Source organism: Electrona antarctica, assembly GCF_951216825.1.
Source record: "Electrona antarctica genome assembly, chromosome: 13".
In the NCBI taxonomy this organism is placed as follows: domain Eukaryota; kingdom Metazoa; phylum Chordata; class Actinopteri; order Myctophiformes; family Myctophidae; genus Electrona; species Electrona antarctica.
Window position 1 is genome coordinate 26,237,072 of NC_136794.1, and position 21,980 is coordinate 26,259,051.

At 42.9% G+C, this 21,980-nt stretch overlaps 1 protein-coding gene across 1 annotated transcript in view; it reads left to right on the forward strand.

Annotated features, from left to right (window-relative positions):
- LOC306935139 (receptor activity-modifying protein 1) overlaps positions 1-11,291 on the forward strand; it is a 49,618-nt gene extending 38,327 nt beyond the window's left edge. The window contains exon 3 of the mRNA XM_079518035.1: positions 10,696-11,291. Coding sequence (XP_079374161.1) covers positions 10,696-10,951 — 256 coding nt within the window. The 3' untranslated portion in view covers positions 10,952-11,291. The remainder of the gene's footprint in view (positions 1-10,695) is intronic.
- Positions 11,292-21,980: the final 10,689 nt, after the last annotated feature.

The following is a 21,980-nucleotide window of genomic DNA, read 5'->3' on the forward strand; positions in this document are numbered from 1 at the left end:
CTGTCGTTGATCCAGACGACAACGTCTGTGTCACACACTCTCCGTCTGAAAAGGCCTAGATGTTATCACTATTCACCTAGCTGTTATCACTATTCACCCAGGACAGGCCTCGATATGTCACAGATGTTATCACTATTCACCTAGCTGTTATCACTATTCACCCAGGACAGGCCTCGATATGTCACAGGGGCTTTGCCATAAGTCCAGCTCTTTGATGTGGAGTGCCTAAAGGGTTATTCAAAGATTAATTTCAGTGGCCACTGGTGTCACGCTCACACACTGAAAATAGACAACCTATAAGCTCACGAGCTTCACTCTGCTAGATTGGCCATTTTCAGTGTGTGACATGGCCCGCAACCAAGTACAAATCAGGCAAGAGGGACAACACTGGGTCGATGTCTTCATCTTCATCTGTGGTCAGTCCCAGAGTTCAGTATAAAGTGGCAATTTAATGTGCATGTTTGTGAGGGGGACGGCTGTGTGCACACGAGTGGAACGGCGTGTGTGCTCAAGACAAATGTGCCCCTCGGGGGGGACGAGGGGGGACTTCTTATCTCATCTTATCTCACTTTCACAACGTGCACACAGCAGCTGTATAGTATGTCTGCTAAAGACAGAAAATTCCATTTCAATTATTCATTAAATCAGTTGAATGGTTGTGAGACAACAATCCTCGTGCCAAGAAAAATAAAAATTGTTCTCAATATTTTGAAGAAACCTCATTAGCTGAGTTCATGGAGTCTGGAGTGAATAGGCGAAGGAGCCCGACATGTTCCCACTTAATTTTTTTCTTGAATTTAGCTAAATATTTGTACGTCTTCTTTCCGGTTTATAAATACATGAAAGATACAATTATGATCAATTTCTAATGGATAAAGCCTTGGCCTGGAAGAGAGGTCATCAGGTGGTCCCCAACCTTCTTAGAGTGTTTCAACCCTTAACCCTTTAAGGGTCAGCAGTGATTGGCCAAAGTGGAGCCCCCACTGGGAGGATGTAGCACCTAAGGTCTCCGTCCTACTTTCCCGTTCAACATTCCCCGCAAGGAAAACTGTCTTAGCAAAGGTGATGCATGCAGTCCTGGAATCCGGATTAAAAAACCCACCAGAAACAGAAAAAACACTATAATTCTGTCTTCTGATACTGTATTGTATGATGTGTCACAATGTTTCTAGTGTACTGTATGTGACTCATTTGTATGCATGCGTCTGCATGTGTATATCATCCACTTTCTCAAGCAATGACTCATACCCACCTGGCACCACATGACTAACTAATAAGATACACTGCCAGATTAGTTTGAACTTGCTTCTGTTTTTGTCTGGATAGTCCCTACTGTATACACTGCTCTGAAGATGGAAATGCGGGTCTGTCTGAATGAAAGACCCACAACAGAAATCCACCACAGACTAGTGGGCGGATTGGCATGGAATTTGCTGTGAATCTTCATACTCCCCAGAGGATGGACCCTTTTGATTTTAGTGACCCCATGGCCTTTCCTCTAGCACAGTGGGTTTCAACCCTTTTCATATCAAGGTCCATTATTTATTCGGTTTATTCTCTCAGACCCAAACATTTTGTCCACAATTTCATGCTGTATTGATGTTGACACCAGAGATAGGAGAGATAACAGGCAAACGTTGATTGAAAAAAGGAGGATTGTGGAGGCTTCTTGTAAATTAAGCAATGCAGATGTTTAACAATAATGTAACGAGAGAGAGAGAGAGAGAGAGAGAGAGAGAGAGAGAGAGAGAGAGAGAGAGAGAGAGACACAGAGACACAGAGACTAAGAGAGAGAGTAAAATAGAGTTAAAGATCCAGGGTCCATTGAGTGTGCTTCTCACTACACACTGGCTGACCTGGTCCAAGCAAGCAGACAGGAGGTAGACTGCATAATACTATCCACTTCTAGTATAAAAATTCACGTTTAAAAACATGTGAAAGAATATTCGGGCAAGTTTGCTAATAACATGCACGCACGCACGCACGCACGCACGCACGCACGCACGCACGCACGCACGCACGCACGCACGCACGCACACGCACACGCACACGCACACGCACACACACACACACACACTCCTCTCAACCTCTTTGTGGAGACGACTCATGCATCGTTGTCTTCATTTCACTCCATCGTGGAGCTTGTTAGGTTAGCGGCTAGCAGGCCAAACACAGGGCTAAATTGCCAGGCCCAAGCCTGGCAATTTATTGAACCACCTATGCTCAAATTTATATGCTGATGGACAATGACGTGTGCGTATGTTTGCGTGGGAGACGTGTCAAGAGAGCAGATGAGGACGGCAGTCTGTGTGCATGCGTGCGTGCAAGTTTGTTTGCTTGTTTGTTTGTGTGCATCCGCATTCACTCATGCGTCATATTCCTTACCATTAGTGTATCTTAATTATGTCAAATGGCATATATTTAGGCTACCTCGCTATGATGCATAAGATAATACAATGTATGGGCTTCATCCCGCAGTACAAATCAAATCACATGTAATGTGATTTGTAAGATGACATCAAAGGGACAGCAAGGACACGCGGGTGGCATCCGTACTAGATGCCCAAGCCAGCTTAGTTTAGCTAATTTGAGTCTCCAGTAGGAGACTCAAATGTAGGTCAATTGAGTCTCCTACAGCCTCCCATACACTAGTTTTGACAAGATTTTGGAAAGATTTTTAAAAGACTCCATTCTAGTCTAATGTAGTCTTTTGGTAAATGGTAAATGGTGCATTTATATAGCGCCTTTATCCAAGGCGCTTTACAGATATTGTGCATTATACATTCACCCATTCACACACACATTCATACACCGATGCCGGAGGACACCATGCAAGGCACCAACCTGCACATCAGGAGCAATTAGGGGTTCAGAGTCTTGCTCAAGGACACTTCGACACTAACTCTGGGGGAGCCCGGGTTCGAACATCCAGTAACTCTACTCCTGAGCCACTGCCGCCCCTTTTAAAAATCTTTCCAAAAATCCCAAATCATAACTGGTTTCCCCATTTCTTTAGACTTCACTTTAAAGACACTTATTTTTTCAATGAATCATTATTTTAAACCACCTCTCTCCCACACACACACATCAAGCTAGTGTAGAAATAGCTCTGGCCCGTTGGCTTCAATGGGAGATTTACCCCTTTCTAATTATTTGGGGTATTTTTTACACACAGTCATGCATGCTTGTTAACTCTCCACAATCATAATTTGCACATATGCCCTTATGCGAGTGATCTTTCCATTAGGTCGCATGAGCCCAGGACTGAATAAACGCAATGAGCTCTGTAGCGTGGAAAACTAATTGCAGTTCCCTTTCCTGGACCTCAATGATGACTGATTATCATTATGGGCCTTGTGTTTTCACAGCCCTCATAGTGTCCAACAACATTCATTGTCTGGCTGCCACTCTGAGATTTCCTTTTTGGAAATGCAGACTGTCATAAAAATGTATATTAACCTTATTAACCCTGGTGTACCTATTTTAGGCACATTTTCTGAATTCATCAAAACTTTATCAAAATAGGGCTTAAGTTGTTGGAAAATGTCGAACAAAAAGTCAAGAAACTGTGGGAGCAAGCATAAAGAAAAGAGAATGCTGCATGGGATGAAAACAAAACAAAACAAAAAAACGAAACAGAACAGACAACAGAACAAACCCTCACAATTAGCATTTTACTGTTAATTGGGACTCAAACAGCCAAGAATCTTAGTGCAAAATATGGTGTGGTTCTCTGCTTTTTGAGTGAGTATGACCGCATGCACGGCACGCATGCATGCACACACTCACGCAGGTATGCTGTGTGTCCCTCACACACACACACACACACACACACACACACACACACACACACACACACACACACACACACACACACACACACACACACACACTGCATCGTTTAAAGTGTACATTGTGAATACACAAACATATGCGTGTGGATTTAACCACCCACGCACACTCAGAAACAAGACAAATTAGAAAAAGTGCCCCTCGGGGCACATGTCTCCACCAGGGCAGGTCAGGTTGTGGCCTCCTGGTGGCGCGAATTGGATGATTTGAGGCATTTTGTTCCAAAAATGTGTTTTGCAAAAATCCACCTGTTGGTGGCGCTATAACAGGCCAATGTGAAAAGGGTGGGATATATTCCTCAGCCTAGTAGGAAAATCCATGAAAGATTTCACGTAAATTGCATGCTGCGTTCATGATTTGAGGCTTTTTGTTCAAAACGGGCCAATCCTGCAAATTTTGAAAGCCAATTTTAGCCAATCAGGATGGAATATGAAATATCGGACAGATCCGTCTTGAACACATGACTATAGAGATACTGTGTAACGATTTGCGGGATTTTTATGGAGGAGTAATGTAAAAAAATGTGTTTTACAAAAGTCGGCCTCCTGGTGGCGCTATAACAGGCCGTTCTGGAAAATTTGGGGCAGAGGTTCATCGTTGGCATCCAGGGAGTGTGTGTGCAAAGTTTGGCATCGACCGGGTTAACAGTGCCGGAGATTCGCTACACACGGACGGAGTGCAAAACATGCTCTCTCCCCATGCCTTCGGCCTGGTGGAGACAATAAGGAAGTTAACTAAACAGTAGCCTGAAAAGTGGATAAGCAACATTACAGAGCCAGGAAGAGGGAGAGTGAGAATGTGATAAGTGAGAAAACATTTTGTCTGATGTGTGACAGCCTGGTATGTTTTCATAGGGAGGGATCTCCCCGCTCTCTCTCTCTCTCTGTGCTGCCAAAGAGGTGAACTATACCTGAGTGACAGAAAAAAAGTCTCGACAGGAAAGTTCAAACCAGTTAACCCGTATCTGAGGTTGAAGGAGGGAATGCTCTGAGTCTCAAATGAATAGATTTATACACATAACGGTTTGTAGATTTTTTTTCAGAAGTTGCTGAGTATTGATCTAAGATGACAGAAATCCAATTCCGTTTTGACTGTAGTTATGAGCTAAATAATGACCTTTATTCTGAGTTGCAGTTAGAGCAATATACACAGGAGGAAGTTCAGACATAAAAATCAAAGCAAAGAGAGTGGTTTATTCAATCTCTAAACAAATATTGTGATAGGTCGGACTAACAGGAAGTCGGACTTATGGGCAGTCCCCGATTTGACGATGTTGGATAATGGATGCCAAAGAAAGATCTTTCCACTTTGTGCTTGCATTGCAACAAATACAAACGTAACTCAGTGTGTGAGGGGCTGCCTTCACGAGGACGTCGCGGGCTGTTCCCCGCCTAAGTTTTGTGAACGATATAAAACTTTACTGCGTCTACATTGCGGTTATGTTAATTATGTACAACGTCCACTCGAGACCGGTAAACTGCTTCGTTTTCAAGATAAAGATGCAGTACACATGGCTGGCCTGTAGATGGCCACAAAAAAAAGAAAAAGCTTATTCTAAAGGCTATATGAAAGCGTTGGTATTTCACACAGGTGTTGCCAAATAACTAATTATCTTGATCAGATGCGCATATGCGTCATATCAATTTAATGAGCAGAGCAGTGCTGCTTCTCTCTCTGAGTCTGCACACACTGACTGACCAGCTAAAGTGTATGCCTACTAAACCATAATATATGACAAACCTTGGATTAATTCTTCTGAAAACAGCAGCAAGCACAAAGTAAGTGTGAGAGAGAGAGAGAGAGAGAGAGAGAGTGTGAGAGAGAGAGAGAGAGAGAGAGCGAGAGAGAGCGCGCCCCTTCTATTTTTTAACACGCAGCATCTCTCTCTCTCTCTCTGTGACTGTGACTGCGACGCGGTCAATAATATATAGCATAAATAATAGGCCAAATATAACACTTTCCCTCTATCTGTGATCAGCTCCTCACACACAACTCCTCTCTCGTGCATGCCTGCTCAATCTCAACAACGGTTTGCATGCGTGCGGGCTGCAGATCGGCTATTTTTGGAGAAGAGATTTATAGACATTATGTGCAAATATAAAATAGCTGTGATACTTATATGTAAGTGGTTATGGTGAAATAAACCATTAACACTGGTTAGTTTGGAGGGGCGAGGGGACTATGACATCACCGTTTCAGCAAATTAGGCGGCATTCGCTGTACACACGGAGACGTGAAAGTCGCGTCTCCAAACTTTCCCACTCTGGAAGGTAGTTTCAAAATTAGCCGTTAAAGTCCCCCAAAACGCCGTCTCCGTGTGACAAAAAGGGTAGATCGGCTAATTACTTGCCCCAGAAACACCGAATACGTCCTCGTCTGTACAGGCCCTCAGTCTTTATGTTGTACTGTATGTGTAGTGCCATGCACCAGAGGCTGTAGAATTACATGTAATTCATGTAAATGTAAATGGGCGACTGTGGCTCAAGAGGTAGAGCAGGTTGTCCAATGATCCATAGGTCGGCGGTTCGAATCCCGGCTCCTCCTGGCTACATGTCGAAGTGTCCTTGGGCAAGACACTGAACCCCAAATTGCTCCCGATGTGCTGGCTGGTACCTTGCATGGCTTCCGCCGCAATCGGTGTATGAATGTGTGTGTGAATGGGTGAATGTAATGCACAATCTATGTAAAGCGCCTTGGATAAAGGCACTATATAAATGCACCATTTACATGGTTTTGCATGTAACCATATTATCTCTAGCAGTTCTAATATTTTCAAAGTTTCATTCCAAAATTATATCTGTAGACAAAATTACTGCTGACTGCCAATGTCTGGTTGTGAAATACTCAATGAGGTAAACGGTAAACCCTGTAAATATGAGTTAAGATTATTTCACTTTTTAGTGTATCTTTTGAAATAGACCATATACAAGAGGATTGCTGGTTCAGTAGCCTCGGGGACTGCAGGCGTTTTGTTTTCAAAAGAAAAGAAAAAAAGCCTGGGCGAATGAGACAGGAACTCTGGTCTAGGAGTGGGAGTGAACCTTGAATTTCGCTAACCAATAACGTTGCTCCATATTCTGTGACGTCAGTGTTCTCCGCTGTGTTCTACAGGGGAGAGGAGGGGGCACTGGGCAGGGGGCACAGATCGGTGAACCAATAATTTGAATCCGCCCTTCTATGCCAGAAATCACACTGGCTGGGGCAGGCTACTGGATCAGTTAGTCCGCCGCAGAGAGATGATTCACTCTTGTGTTGAAAAGGTTCAAAGGCAGTGGGCACTTCACACGGTTGTGATTATTATTATTTTTTATCTGATAAGGGTTACATTGCAGAACAGAATTTGCCCCGGGTTAATGTCTCAATACAAAACATTACTACTATTACATTTTTCACAATGGACGTAAGGAAGGCCAACGGAAACACCAACAATGCAAGACCTATGCTGTTTCCCAAAAGGAAGCAAATCTGAGCTGCATTTGAATGTGGCCAAGTACCAGTAGGCTATCACAATACTATAGACACAGATTTAGCATGTCACCATTCAGTTGTGCAATCAGTTCACAGACAGAAGAGACTAAAACAAATTAATTTCACTAGTTCATTTTCACACATTATCAAATACCTGAGGAACTGCATTAGTACAGTATCAGATTAAAAGTAATATGACACCCCGAGGTGTCATAGGGGGTAGGTACCCTCACAAAAACATGCAGTAATCCAGGTCTCTAAACTGGCTCCGACTGGCCAGCCAGGGCGCCTGATGGAGGGGAAAGGAACTGGTTGGAATAATGTGTTCCTTCCACGTGCTACGTCCAACCAGGGAAACTGAAGGAAGCATGGGGTCAGTCCATTGCTCTCCCCAGGTTGGCGGAGGGAGTGTAGAGCCCAGGATTACCTTGGCTTAGATAATTGACACTGGGTGAAAAATGGGTTACAAAATCGTGGGATAAAAATGATTGATAAGTACTGTTAATGCATGCCAAACTCAGCAATTGAGACAGAAATGTGAAAACTTCTCTTCTGGTAAAAAAAAGAAAAGAAAAAAAAGTTTTGGTCTGCCTACTGAAAATCTGCTCATTCTATTCTCATTATTTTGACAGCGCGCATGGACACACCCACCCGCACACACCCACACCCGCACACACCCACACACCCACGCAAACGCCACACTCGCATGCACGCGCGCGTGCACACACACACACTTTGCTAAACAGTAATGAGTTGGTTCATTGCACTTAATCTGAACTCGTACTATGTCGCTCTGGATAACAATGTTGACTAAATGTCTTTCACAGTGAAACACTGGGATATTAGAGTCTCAACTCATTACACAGAACAAAGAATGACATAACAGAACAACAGAGCAACCCAATTTCTCAGATGGCTGGAGCAGGTGGATCTTGTGAGATACTGTATTAATTCACTAGACTTTGTTTATTATAGTCAGTGAATCCAGCAAATCAAACTTTCAAAGCGGTGTGCACAGTGTGTGTGTGTGTGTGTGTGTGTGTGTGTGTGTGTGTGTGTGTGTGTGTGTGTGTGTGTGTGTGTGTGTGTGTGTGTGTGTGTGTGTGTGTGTGTGTGCGTGCGTGCGTGCGTGCGCGCGCGCGCGTGCGTGCGTGTGTGCGTGCGTGTGCGTGCGCGTTACATGTGAGAAACCACCAGTGGTGGAAAGTAACTAAATACATGTATATGTATTTCCAATTTCCAATACTTTTACTTCTACTTCTACTTTCAAATACAATTCTCTTGGCATTTTGAAATCTTGTGCCAAAAATATACCTCATGAGAAGGAAAGTACACTCACATAAATGTTTTCCCTTATTTAGCCAAGACATGGACTTGAACAGAAACACAGGAATGTCCACTGATAGCTTATTCGTCTATTAGTTTAGAAATAAATATGTATTTCTAAACTAATATTTCTGATACAGTAAATACCATTTTGGAGGGATGTAACAGTAGTTCCATGAATTCACCTGCATTTATTTGCTCTTCACACTTTGCATGCATCTATGCAAACCTTTTCCCCCATTATGGCATATATTAGGTGAAAGAGTGCTCCAGGCTGACAATGGATCAGATCTGATTTAAACCATTGTTTAAACAGGCTGGCTTGATTAACTGATAAGAACACATCATCTTATTTCAGCACATGTGTTAGTATTTATACAGGCTTACATGCTTCAGAATACATTAGTAATTCAACAAATTGGGTTAGACCTTAGATGCGCAATACCGTAGTTGACTGTTTAACAGGAATCAACAATTGGATGGCTCAACATTTTTTACAGGTTAATGCAGATAAAACAGAGATCCTAGTCATGGACCCTGAAAGTATTGCCAACGTCATTCGTCTCTCCCTGGGCCCATTGGCATCTAACATACTGTAAATGATTCCGCCAAAAATATGGGTGTCTTCTTTGATTACCGTACTATAAACTTTGAGTCCCATTTAAAGAAGGTCACCCAGTCCTGTTTCTATCACCTACCTAACATTTCAAAAATCAAACCAATCCTTACTGTACTTACTGTACTGGACCTAGAAAAAGATATTCATGCTTTCATCTCTTCCCGTCTTGACTACACTGCACTGGACTCTATAGCTGAATTCCAATACACAAAATCTCGGCCACTCGCTCATTCACACTAAAGGTCACTCCAGCATGACGATGTTACAGTGAAGTTGGTGGATGATGGATGGAGCCCGCACACCACAGGTACAAAAATACTTTCTTTATTGAAAATCTGACGCGTTTCGATCATCTACGTATATGGTCTTCATCAGGTCATGTGAACATACACAAAGGTTTGTACTTTCATAGTAAGGGAGTGCCCCCATTATCCAATCAAATCACCACATTTTGGTGCCCCTCCTGTCACTGCAGGTGTGACACGTCAACCCTAAGTGAGTAGGTGGGAGGAAGTTGGGAACCCAGACATTTAAATTTAATCTGTTCACAAATTTTTCAGTGCACAGCAATTAAAAACATTTTAAAAAACATTTTAAAAACATAGACTTCTAAAGGTCCTCAATGTCATGCAAGGGGAAGACCGTTGGGGATAAGAGGACCCTTCTTCAGTACTGCTGCTCATCAGACGTCAGGGACATACTGCATCATGAGAAACTTCAAATGTAGAACAACTGAGCTTGTCTTGTGCAATCGCTGTGTTCTGGAGCACTGGGCCCATTTCGATGCACTCCTTTGAAATCGGCACATGTAGGAATGTGTAAGTGACGCACTTGCAGACTCTGCAACTGGTCGTGAGGTCATGCACAGCCATGAAACGGAAACATCATGGACACAGCGTTGCAGTTACATCATGCCTCTGTACGACTTTGGGCTCTTAAAGCCAATAGCCCACTTTCTACACAGATGGAGTTGGATTATTCAGTGGTAGTTTTATATGTATCCTAAATCAGTGGTTACCAAACTTTTCAGGTCTATGACCAAGAAGAGAGATTAGACGTTTGCCCGAGACCCAAACAAGCAAAAATAGCAGATCTACAGTACAAGCTCACAATGCGTCACTGCGTGCCACATTGTGAGCTTGTAGATGGGCAATTTTCACCCTTTTGTAATGTATGGAATTTCTTTGATTTATTCATGAAATTACAGAAAAAAATCATTCATGTTATCTTTTTTTGGGGGAGTGTTTTTGAACTTTTTTTGAAATAATAATAATTAAAAACGAAATGTAGGAAACAAAGAGATGGGAGATTAATCTGCAAACACATCGGTATCGGCCGATTCTAGTTGTTTTTAGATTAATCGCCATTGGTTCGATTAATAATCAATCAGACCGATTAATGAACCATCTTCTCTCCATCCACCCCTCCAGGCCCTACAGTGAGCTGACCAACTGCACATACCTGGTGGCACTGAAGCTCGGCTGCTTCTGGCCCAACCGTCTGGTGGACGAGTTCTTCATCCGCCTCCACACGCACTACTTCCGCGACTGCTCCATGTCCGGACGGCTCCTCAGGGACCCGCCCAACCGCATCCTGGGGCCCTTCATCGTGGTCCCCGTCCTGGTCACCCTCCTCATAACGGCACTGGTGGTGTGGAGGAGCAAGCGGAGCGAGGGCATCGTCTAGCGCATTAAAGACCTGAGGACCCAATTCTACGAATGTCTATAATTCATGACAGTTTTCTGGAGAAAAAAAACTGTTTCTATATCAGTGGTTCTCAAACTATTTCATGTCAAGGAGCCCAAAAATGATATTTGACCACGGACACCCATCTGAAAATACAATATGATATTCCAGGGACCCCCAAGAAGCAAATATTTGAGTTAAAAACGTTTGCTGGGAAAGAATATTCAAAGATTTTCGCCACGTTTTCACGATTAAAAACAAATAGCAGATCTACAAGCTGGTAGCGCGGCACTTAATTAATTGGTGCCGTGCTATGAGTTTAAACTAAGGTGACACAGATGCGTCCTCGGGTCTTAATAGGCTAGTGGAAGTGTGGTGAGTTAGGGAAGGGGTGGTCACTGGTCAGTGGGTGCTGGGAGAAAGGTGTGGCAGGCATCGCCAGATGAGTGGGGAGCCGAGGCGAGCGAGTCGAGGTGAAAGTAACAGGGGAGCCATTTTATAAATATTGATATTTGTTGTGGTCCTTCAAACATGTTTCAAAGGGTTTTTGGTTGTAGCCATCAAAAAACAAAAAAATCACACCTGTGTGAAGTGAGGGGCGCTAATATATATAAGTATAATATATACGTCTAACTGATGTTGATTAGGTGATGTAATCACAACACAAACATTAAATTCTCTTTATTGTTAATGGCATTTAATGTTTGTGTTAGGGACAAGATGATGTACATTTTCCCTTCATTGACAATGGCGTTTTTAAAACAAACGTTGAACTAAAAACAAACATTAAACCTGTATATAGGAGGGAAACTATTGTTTTTGTCTGTCTTCTGAAGGTTTTTCAGTTGCAATGATAAATTAGATTTTCTGGCTGCAGGGGCTCTGTTTACTTTTGAAGGCATTTTTTTAAGCTTTTGCCATACTGAAACTTTTCATAGTACCTGTGACTTACTGTTCAGTGCCCAGATCTGGTCTAGAGTCCCTATATTCATTTCCACATACACGCAAACACAGAGACCGATTCTGTACGGTATCCACCAACCAAATAAGACGCTTACGGGTCCTTTTGGTACCTCCCTCCCAGTACTACTACTGATCCAGGACCTGGGCCGACATTGTGTCTTTGGGGATGACACAGACTAAATTACAACCTGACTGCATATCCGGAGTCGTGGTCCAGCTACCGAACACCCTGACTGACCAGTGTAAGCGACGCAGGAACTGAATGAGGCAAACAATTTGGAGATTTTGTCTCGTGGAGATCATTACACACAGCTCCCAGTGTGCAGAGCCATTTTCAGGGAAACCACTTGAGAAAATCCATATAGTTGAAAACCAGTTTGTGCTTTGGATAATAACAAAACAACATCAACACTTCTGACACCTGTTGCAGCTATGGAGCACCATGTGATGTTATAAGACATATCAGCCATATATGGACTTGAGAATACATGAGTGACATTGGGAAACACAAACATGTGAATTGTAGAAGAGAGAAAATCTCATCAGTTTATCTGTTGTAAAAAAAAACTATGAGTAAGCATTTTGCTTGTGTTCTTCATCTATACCCCTGGTAAAAGACTTGTATTAGAAAAGAACTGGTCTTTGGAGTACTACATAGGGAGCATACAGTAACCAGTACAAGCCACAGTATAAAAAGTGACTCTAAAAATCTATTTTAACGTACACACATACATACATTGATAAAGATACAGAATGTTAATGGAGGTTATATTATATATATTTTTCTCTTGTGGACATCTCTTTCTATTGTGGATGTAGACAGTGACTGTGGGTTTGGTAAAGAATGTTTAGATACTACCAGGCCTGGAATTTCATCCTTTTAGGGGCAAGGCCACTTGGCCTTTAGTGTGGTCAACTTTTTGAGGGCACAAGGCCAAGTGCCAGGGCATGAAGGCCATCAATTAAAACAATGATTTTAAGTCCCCGACTCCCCGGTCATCATTATTTTAGCTTAAAGGTTAAGGATGATTACATTTTTTTTAATTTAAAGGCGAACATTGGTTCAGAATAGTTCTTCTTAAATAGGCTACATTCATTTTTATAGCCCTATGTTTCTGTTCTGCCTTGTTTGTTTTTCTTCTGCTATAGTCACAACTGTGTGATATGTTCCTTGTTTTTAATTTTCTTCTATTGTTTATACTGTGCAAATTGTTCAGCACCTTCTAACTTTGTTTCAAAAGGTGCTTTATAAATAACATTTACTTAATTACTTACATAACTTTTGAATGAGGGCTTGGTTTAGAAAAGCCTATATTTTGTGCTAAAGTAATATATTGAATAACATATAAATGTAGATTTTAAGGCTAGACTGGCATATGGCATTGTGGGGCTGCAGGACTGAGGACTCTGGAGATAAGTCAAGTGTGAAAAGCATTTTGTACAATTGTGTGCTTATGAACATTTACCACGTTATGTCCGCATTGATACAGAAATGAATGATTATTAAGCGAGCGACGCGTGGTGTACAGTGAGCGCGCTCTGGTGCTTGGCTACTAGCGTTTGGCTAGCGATATTAGCCGTGTAGTGGCCAGCGTTGGCTGTTTAAACAATTTACTCTGTCAACTAACGTAGCAGACGATAGCGTGGTAAATGGTGGAGGAGTCCTGCAGTCTATGCTGTTGCGTGGTGTTGTTTTGTGAGTTTATATGTCCATGAAGACGAGTCACGTTGGTCTTAACACACGGGCTCTGTGTGATAATAATCCTGAAGCGCTGAGTGTGAGCTGTCAGTGCGTGTATGCGTGCATGGAGCGGAGGAGGAGGAGGGAGGAGGCAAAGTAACGCAAAAATAATCAAACCACTTGGCAAATGGCAACACAACTACAATAGCCTACAGACAATACAAGTCTGCGCGAGACGGTTGGGGAAGGTTACCGTAATGACTGGAAAATTGCGCAGAGGGGAAACGGTAAAATGAACTGCTGTGGGCGCCGGTCGGGGCACATGGGCACCGCGGCCACTGTGGCCGTCTGGGCATATACTTTTTCGAGGGGCACAAGGCCAAAGAGAGGGGCAACGACGGCCATGGCCGCCGTGGCCGCCGTGAAATTCCTGCCCTGGATACTACTACATATTGTGCAGACACATGCCAATGATGCCATATATACCGTATGATGAAAGGGGTCTGATTACGCATGGGTTTGGAGCATCCGTCATGGCATACAGTATAAACATTAATGTACAGCAGATGGATTCATTGTAGAGTCTTCATTTTAGTTTTCGTCAACATTTTCCTTTGTTCATATTGGACTATAGTGTTCATGACATAATTTCCGGGCAGAGCGTTATTCTAAAAGGCAGCTTGCGGAGTGTTAGAGACCCAAAAGAGAGATTAAACGTTTGCTCGGCACCCAAACTAGTGAAAATACCAGATCTACAAGCAAGTAGAGTCGTGACCTACAAAAATTGGCCTGTGACCCACAAATGGGTCCCGGCCCACTGTTTGGGAAATAGTGCCCTCGAAGGAAAATGTCTTGAAGTTGACAAATTCACCTGAACAGTGAACGTTTTACACAACCAAGCAAGGAAGGGGCTGTACAAGCCAGACAGCCAACACTTCAAATATCATGCTCCCAATTTGGACTGGTGAAATGTTGTAAAGAGAGAGCACCGGCCCTCCGTTGGGGTCGACCTTCGACCCTGGCCCCCTCTCGCCTAACCTCGGTTAGTGACGGCCCCCGAGTGACGGCCCCGATTAGGGCTTTCTACCCGTCTTCTAATCTGTCTCAGCAATGACTTACTGTAGTGAACATCTACAGTCGCGATAACTGTCTCACACTTGTATGATGTGGGATTCCTCTACTGAACATCATATGAAGTATGCATATTATGTTTATTATTTATTATTGTTTAATTGCCTAATAATAAATTATAATACCATACACTTGACTCAGAGCCCAGAGACACTCACACCAATGAAGGCTTCTACTACACACTCCCTTTCTTTTGTTCTATCTCCCTTAACGGCCGCTCAGCCTATAGAGGGGCCCTTAATAATGTTTAGTATACACAAGACGGATGACATATATAGACACTTGTTTTTTACTGTGTGTAAGATCTGTTGTCTGCAGGCAGTGCGGACATTAGTACCATGCAATTCTCTGTCTTGTCTGACCATTCACTCAGTCGAAGGGTTAAACGAAGGGTTAAACGAGAATATAGCAGGGAATTCCTTCCTTCACACACAGCTCACTCCCACAACAGCAGTCTGGTGATAATGTGTATGGCCTTGACTTGCACACTTTGAGGCCAGCTGGCTTCTTTCTCACTGACTTGCCCGCTGCAGAGAGGGGGTCGAGTGACACAACTCACTTTTTAATTCACTCACCTTCAAATTGAGATCTGGAAAAGTGATCAAAAAGTTATAACTATTGAGGTCGGCACAGGAATGGCACGAAATGACAAATGAAGACGATATGAAAAAAAGAGTATTTAATTCAGAAAAATGAACAGAGTGAGAGAAACAGAACAGATATGCAGTCTCAAAAAACTCACAAGATAGCACACAAAGGCTCAGTGTCTAACGAGTAAGGTAGAGAGAATACCAGTAGTTCTCTGTCAGCCAAAAAAATCGCATCTGGGGTCTTCGCTGATAAGACGCTTGCATATATCAACTTAGAAAACATAGCGTCATAGTTAGAGAGGTACATCCCAACATTACGTATAGAGCCGAGTGCACGAGCGAGCCCGCGTGTGCATGCGCCTCTGTCCTCAAGTTCTATTTTGCCCGAGGGTAACCCCACCGAGCAGTCGGCTCAGGCCAAGGCCATCTTGTTCAGTTTACTAGGGAAGCCACATAATATACTGTGTCTACAATAATATAGAAAGGTGAATGCATATGGTTACCACACTTACACATGACACAAGCACATTAACCCTTCAACTGCCATACAACGATCACTGTATTATGGATATATATAACATATGTAATATAAAACACAAGTTAATTGCATTTTAATGGTCAACACTATATAACGTGTCACTCTCGTCCATTGTCGCTAATGACGGCCGTGGGCGTTCAGATATGGCCCGCGGGCTGGCCCAGGGTTGTAGTATACTGGCTGGGCCGATGGCGGCAGAGAGGGAAAGGCCTCGGCCGCAGGGCGGTAGACCTGGGTCCTGGGTATGCGTCAGGACGAAATGGCCCGTCCGGTCCGTACCTCTCTGCTTCGTAGGACGGGTGGCATGGGGAACCCAGTGGTTCCATTGCTCGCTCGGAGATGGCCAGCTGGGTGGGGGGCCTGTCCGTCCGTCGGTGTCCCTCAGCTCGTAGGCCCTTCTTCTTCTTCTGGCGGGCAGCCGAAGCTGGCTGCCGGCGTTGCTGTGTGATGACAGGGGGTCTCAAGGTCATCCGGGGCGTCGCCAGCTTGCCGCCCACAACAAATGTCTTATTCTATCACCGAGCAACCATAAATGGACGGACTCACAGGTTGAAATGTAAGTATGGCTATTGAAGTCATGACAAACAAACATTGCTTTTAGGCAGTGTAGTGTTTGGTGCAAATAATGCCTATAAGAATCAAATACTGAATGATATTTATACATCCAATATTATTATAAAAAAAAAGAAAAGAAAAGAAAAAGAAACACTTAAAAAAACATGCAGTCCTTAAAACTATATTATCATTCACGGTCTTACGATGATTCATCACTTCAATAGGAACCCACTGTGTGCTTCGATTTATGTAAGCAACCATTCTGTAAGAGTGCTTGTCATTGTTTTCAAAGTGTATATCTCATTTTGTTTTTCATTTTTACATTTTAGTTTCTTTGCTCTGTCATTTCCAGCAGTAAACAAAACAAAGCATCACACATATTTGACTTCTTTGTCTTTTCTAGACATTTACAGTATATTATTTGAACGTTTATCCAGTTGCCATTCAACATCCCTGCTGCTCGAAGGCAATGTTGCAACGGCATTGCTTAAAACAGCTTTGCTAGTGTACCAATGGGGTTATATTGACTGTGACTGCCAGTGTTTTGTGTATTTAGTTTGGACTGTTTCTTCCATGATGTCTTTAAGAGTTGGCCGTGTTTCACTGACCTGCACAAACTCCCGCAGTCATCAAGAACATCTTTGTATCTTTTGCATCTGCCCGTGTGAACGCAGCATAACATTGTGGCAGAGTAGAAACGTCTGTAGTTGATTTTGTACAATTCTGTGTGGCTCATGAGCTTGTGTTACTGTGGAGTACCCATCGTTCAAGTCGATGTGCGTCATTTTCGGGGTGTGCCGGTTATCAGAGTAGGCTCTGTGGAGGCCAGACTAAGACATCAGTACATCACTCATCTATGGCTATAAACAGTTTAAGACTGTGGTTGTGCTGGTCAGCTCCCAGGTTTTCATCCATCCATCCATCCGTCCATCCGTCCGTCCATCCGACAACATTTTTTTTTGTCTTTACAGACAAACTATAAATATCTATCTATCTGCCTCGTCCGCCCTTTATTAAATTCCAAGTTTTCCTCTCAGGAGAGAGGCGAATCCAGAGCGCGAGACTGCTGGAAAATGTTTACTGAGACAGACTGCAGGGACAACATGGCACGTACTCACTCACAGGCAAAGGCGTGCGCACGCACACACACACACACACTCTCTCTCAGGAGACCAGCTCTGAACCTCAATCATTATCTCTCATTGTGCGTTGTATCCTCTGTCTTGTTTGCATTGTTCTGTACTATAAGTATGTTGCCCATCTCATAGTTTTCTCTCTCTCTCTCTCTCTCTCTCTCTCTCTCTCTCTCTCTCTCTCTCTCTCTCTCTCTCTCTCTCTCTCTCTCTCTCTCTCTCTCTCTCTCTCTCTCTCTCTCTCTCTCTCTCTCTCTCTCTCTCTCTCTCTCTCTCTCTCTCTCTCTCTCTCTCTCTCTCTCTCTCTCTCTCTCTCTCTCTCTCTCTCTCTCTCTCTCATCACCACATAATGACATGACTAAAGCTAATTGTTTGTGCGGTCACACATTCTGATATTGCTATGGAGTCACTCAAGCCAAAATAATGATGAAAATCCACTGACCAAAATGGTGATGTTTGCATCACCACAGACTCACTGACAGTGAAAGGCATTTCCTCCTTTGGGGAGGTAGAAAACTTTACAGTCATAATAAAAACGTTCACAATAAGAGAACGGTTCAGAGGAGAAAGTACCCACGGGGCCTAGCGTTTTTAATGAGCCTCATCCATCTAACCTTTGTCTCCTGTTCTCTCTCCATCTTTCTTTTACCGTTTGGTTTTATAGTTTAAAACTTGTGTGATTTTTGTGAAATCATGAGAGGAATTATGATCCTACAGTCTCCCAGAGGACATATTGTATTTCATATCAAACGTGATGTATTGCTTAATTCACATTTTCTCATGGTAATGTTGACTGATAGGCTGGATAGATGTTGCAAAAGGAGTAGAAGTCACATTCAATCTTCTGATGCATATTATTAGGACGACAGAAGAAGTAGATCATCATCCAAAGTTGTTCATAAAGTAGCCATCAGAAGAGGGGGCTCTTCTGGTCGCAGAGAATTCCAGTGAACCACATTTTAAGTTGATAAGAGGCTCTATAATGTAATTTACAGATGCCTGACAGTCATTCTTTAAAATGACATTTTTAGTGCTCAGCCTCTGTAGCAGAATCCAATGCGTTTGTCCGTTCCCAAGTGCTCGTATGTATTTCTGTCTTGGTCCGATTTCCCAGCGGCCTCACACACAACGTTTTCATTTGCCAACAGACATTTGACAGACTTGGCCATGGAGTAAGTAAACAAATAAAGCATTAACCCAAAAAAGAAAGAGTCATTTAACTCTTTGGACGCCGGTTAACATAGGAGGCGGTAGGTGGAAAGTGCCAGAGAAATGGAAAGAGAAATAAGCAGAAGAAGAAGAGCTTGTGTTCTACTGAGGGTCACAGAGCTATACTAGCGATCAGATCGTTGTTTTTGGTTAGCAGCATCTCGAATTAATGTTTTATTAAGCTCCGAACATGGTACTTTATCCCATTATGAGCCATAAAGTCACTAAAGACCGCTTGCACATGAACTGAGGATGGGGGATTGTGGCTCGATTTTCCTGCCAATACTTTTGTACTTTTACTCAAGTACATTTTGAATTCCGGAATTTTACTTGTAACGGAGTAGTTCTATATTGCAGTATTGGTACTTTTACTTAAGTAAAACCTTTGAGTACTTTTTTCCACTACTGAAAAAAGGAAGCAAGGGAGGGAGGAAGTCGGGGGTGAAGGAAACAGGAACAAGAAAAAACTATGCAAGACAAAAAGATGAAGGCATGGGAGGGGAAGATTCTGTTCACGTCATGCATTGAGCTTTCCATTTAACTTCAGCGTAACTGGCACAAATTCCTCTGGAAGCCTAACTCACCACGAACTCCAGTTAACGGAAGGATTCAGTGACTCACAGTGACAGTTCTACAAAATGCCAATTTTAGCTGGTAGTTTATTTGTGCGAGAAAATGAGAAAAATAAAGTGAATCACTAAAGTGAATCAATCACATAAAGTGATTAAATAAAGGAAATACAAACAAATGTTACGGATTAAAGGGAACAACCCAATCTCTAAGAAAAAAAGAAAAAATTAACCAGGTGCTCGGCCGGAGATAAAAAGGTGCTCACAGTCTCACACGGATCAAAAGGGATCAAGGCATAAAGAAAAAAGAAATGATCCGGGAACTCAAAGTTAAAATGAGGAGGGTATAGCCTGTATTAAATTAAAAAGGCAACTGCCAACATGTTTCGACCTATCCGGTCTTCATCAGGTCAAGGACAGTTGCCATTTTAATTTAATAAAGGCTATCCTCCTCATTTTAACCTTGAGTTCCCGGATCGTTTCTTTTTTCTTTAAACCCATCTCTAAATTATGTAAGACATTCAATGTCGAGGAAAGATTACAGGTTTCCTCTCTTACAAAATAAAGCCTTTGTTCTGTGTTTTCAGCTTCGAGGACACAAGCCAGGTCCAGAGATATTGCATTCGCCCTGTCTGTGTATGTTTCCCTGCAGCTAATCTTGGAAATTACCACACCGTTTAGCATCACAGCATCAATCCCCAAATAATTTTCTTCACAAACTGTACATCCACTAATTTGTGACATAAACAAGAAGTTGAAGGGTAAATTTAGGTCTGATAACGATGAATTGTGAATGTTAAAATTTCTATCCAACTGAATGTCAATTTGCTGCACTCTTAAGCCGATCAACTATTGCGATCGTAGTTGATGGGGCGGCTGTGGCTCAGGAGGTAGAGCAGGTCGTCCAATGATCCCTGGTGTGTGAATGTGGGAAGTGAGGACTCTGGCGTCGACTGTTCGCCGCTTCACCTCCAAATGTCTGAATGAAAGAACCATTGTAAACCGCTTTGAGCACATGGAAAAGCGCAAATGTGAAAGTTACCAGCACAACCTTGCACTGAGCATAGCACACTGCTCCTGAAGGTAAGACATATTGTCATCATTGAATCCACCTGCAACACACCCACAATATAGCCTATTCCATCACATATGCATCAGAAACAGACAAGTCCCAGACAAGGGGGCGGGGGGGGGGGGGGGGGGGGGGGGGGATCACGGCACTCCATCTTTAAGTCAGCCACATCGCCGACTGCAGTTCAGGCCGGTCTACCTGTTTTCCTAAAAAAGCACCAGTGACACATATTACGTGCAGGCCAGTTGTTCACTATAATTGCACCGCAATTATTAATAATTTGAACCACGCCGCAACAACCGGAATGGAACAAGGGAAGTACTGTATCACACACACACGCACAGGATACACAGACACACACTGTAGCAGTGGCACACAAGCGTTGTTCTATTCTGAGCACTTTTGTGTAAAGTGTAGCTCTCTTTTCTTTCTCTTCTGTCCGTTCTGCCTGCACGCCGCCTGTCAAAGCTGAGCTCTTGAATGTGTGGTCATATAGAACGTTGTTCTCCTCATCCATGTGTTTGCCATTTAAAGGGGTGACATCACCAACAACAACAGCAACAAGAAAACCTTGGCAGCAAAGAACAGTGGGAAATGGAGATATCTTGTAGTGTTGTACAGACAGAGCACGAGCAGGCGGCATACTGCAGCCAGATCCATAGATTTCATTGAGTATTTTTGTGCTAGCAACACAAAAACGAAAGGAAAAATATAATGGCAAATGATAGCCTGATTGTTACATTATGTATGGGCTGTGCCATGTGTATCACATTCTGTGGTACAGTTAAAGGAGAATTCCATGCTAGAAGGCTTTCTTACCTTTATTTGTAGTTGTTATGTCCCCACCAAAGAGGTCCAGGTGTTATTTTGTGCAAAAGCTCCTTATTGGCTATTTCCCCTACCATAAGCCCTAAATGAATTGCATTGAATGGGAATTGAATGGGGCTATGGGGTGTTGTGCTAATTCGCTTATTTCCATCGCTCAAAATTATTATTTTTTTGTATATATCCTCTCTTCATAATGTAAATAATATCCCAAGCGGCACACTTTACTACTTATTTCGATGGAAATAAGCGAATTAGCATAACACCCCATAGCCCCATTCAATTCCCATTCCATGCAATGCAATTCATTGAGGGCTTATGGTAGGGGAAATAGCCAATAAGGGGCTTTTGCACAAAAAAATACCTGGACCCCTTTGGTGGGGACGTAACGACTACAAAGAAAGGTAAGAAAGCCTTCTAGCATGGAATTCTCCTTTAAGGTGGTTGCACACCGGCCGCGTTTTTCGGAAAACCGATGGAGAAACGCAGCTAGAAATCCGAATTCGCATCCGATTCGCGCCCGGTGTGTGGAGACCTTTGGTGTTTCCTATATAATGCTATATGAAAAGCTTAGATCTAGTTGGTAGTTGTATTTTAACACCTGATTCCACTTTTCACAGTCAGTCTGCACTCTTCAGACATTCTCCACACATTCTGTGAATATATGGAGCCGGCCAGCAACTCTACATCTGACCTCACTGACACCAGATTAATAGTTTAACTTAACTTAATGCAAGTATAAAACAATAAAAGCTTAAGTGAT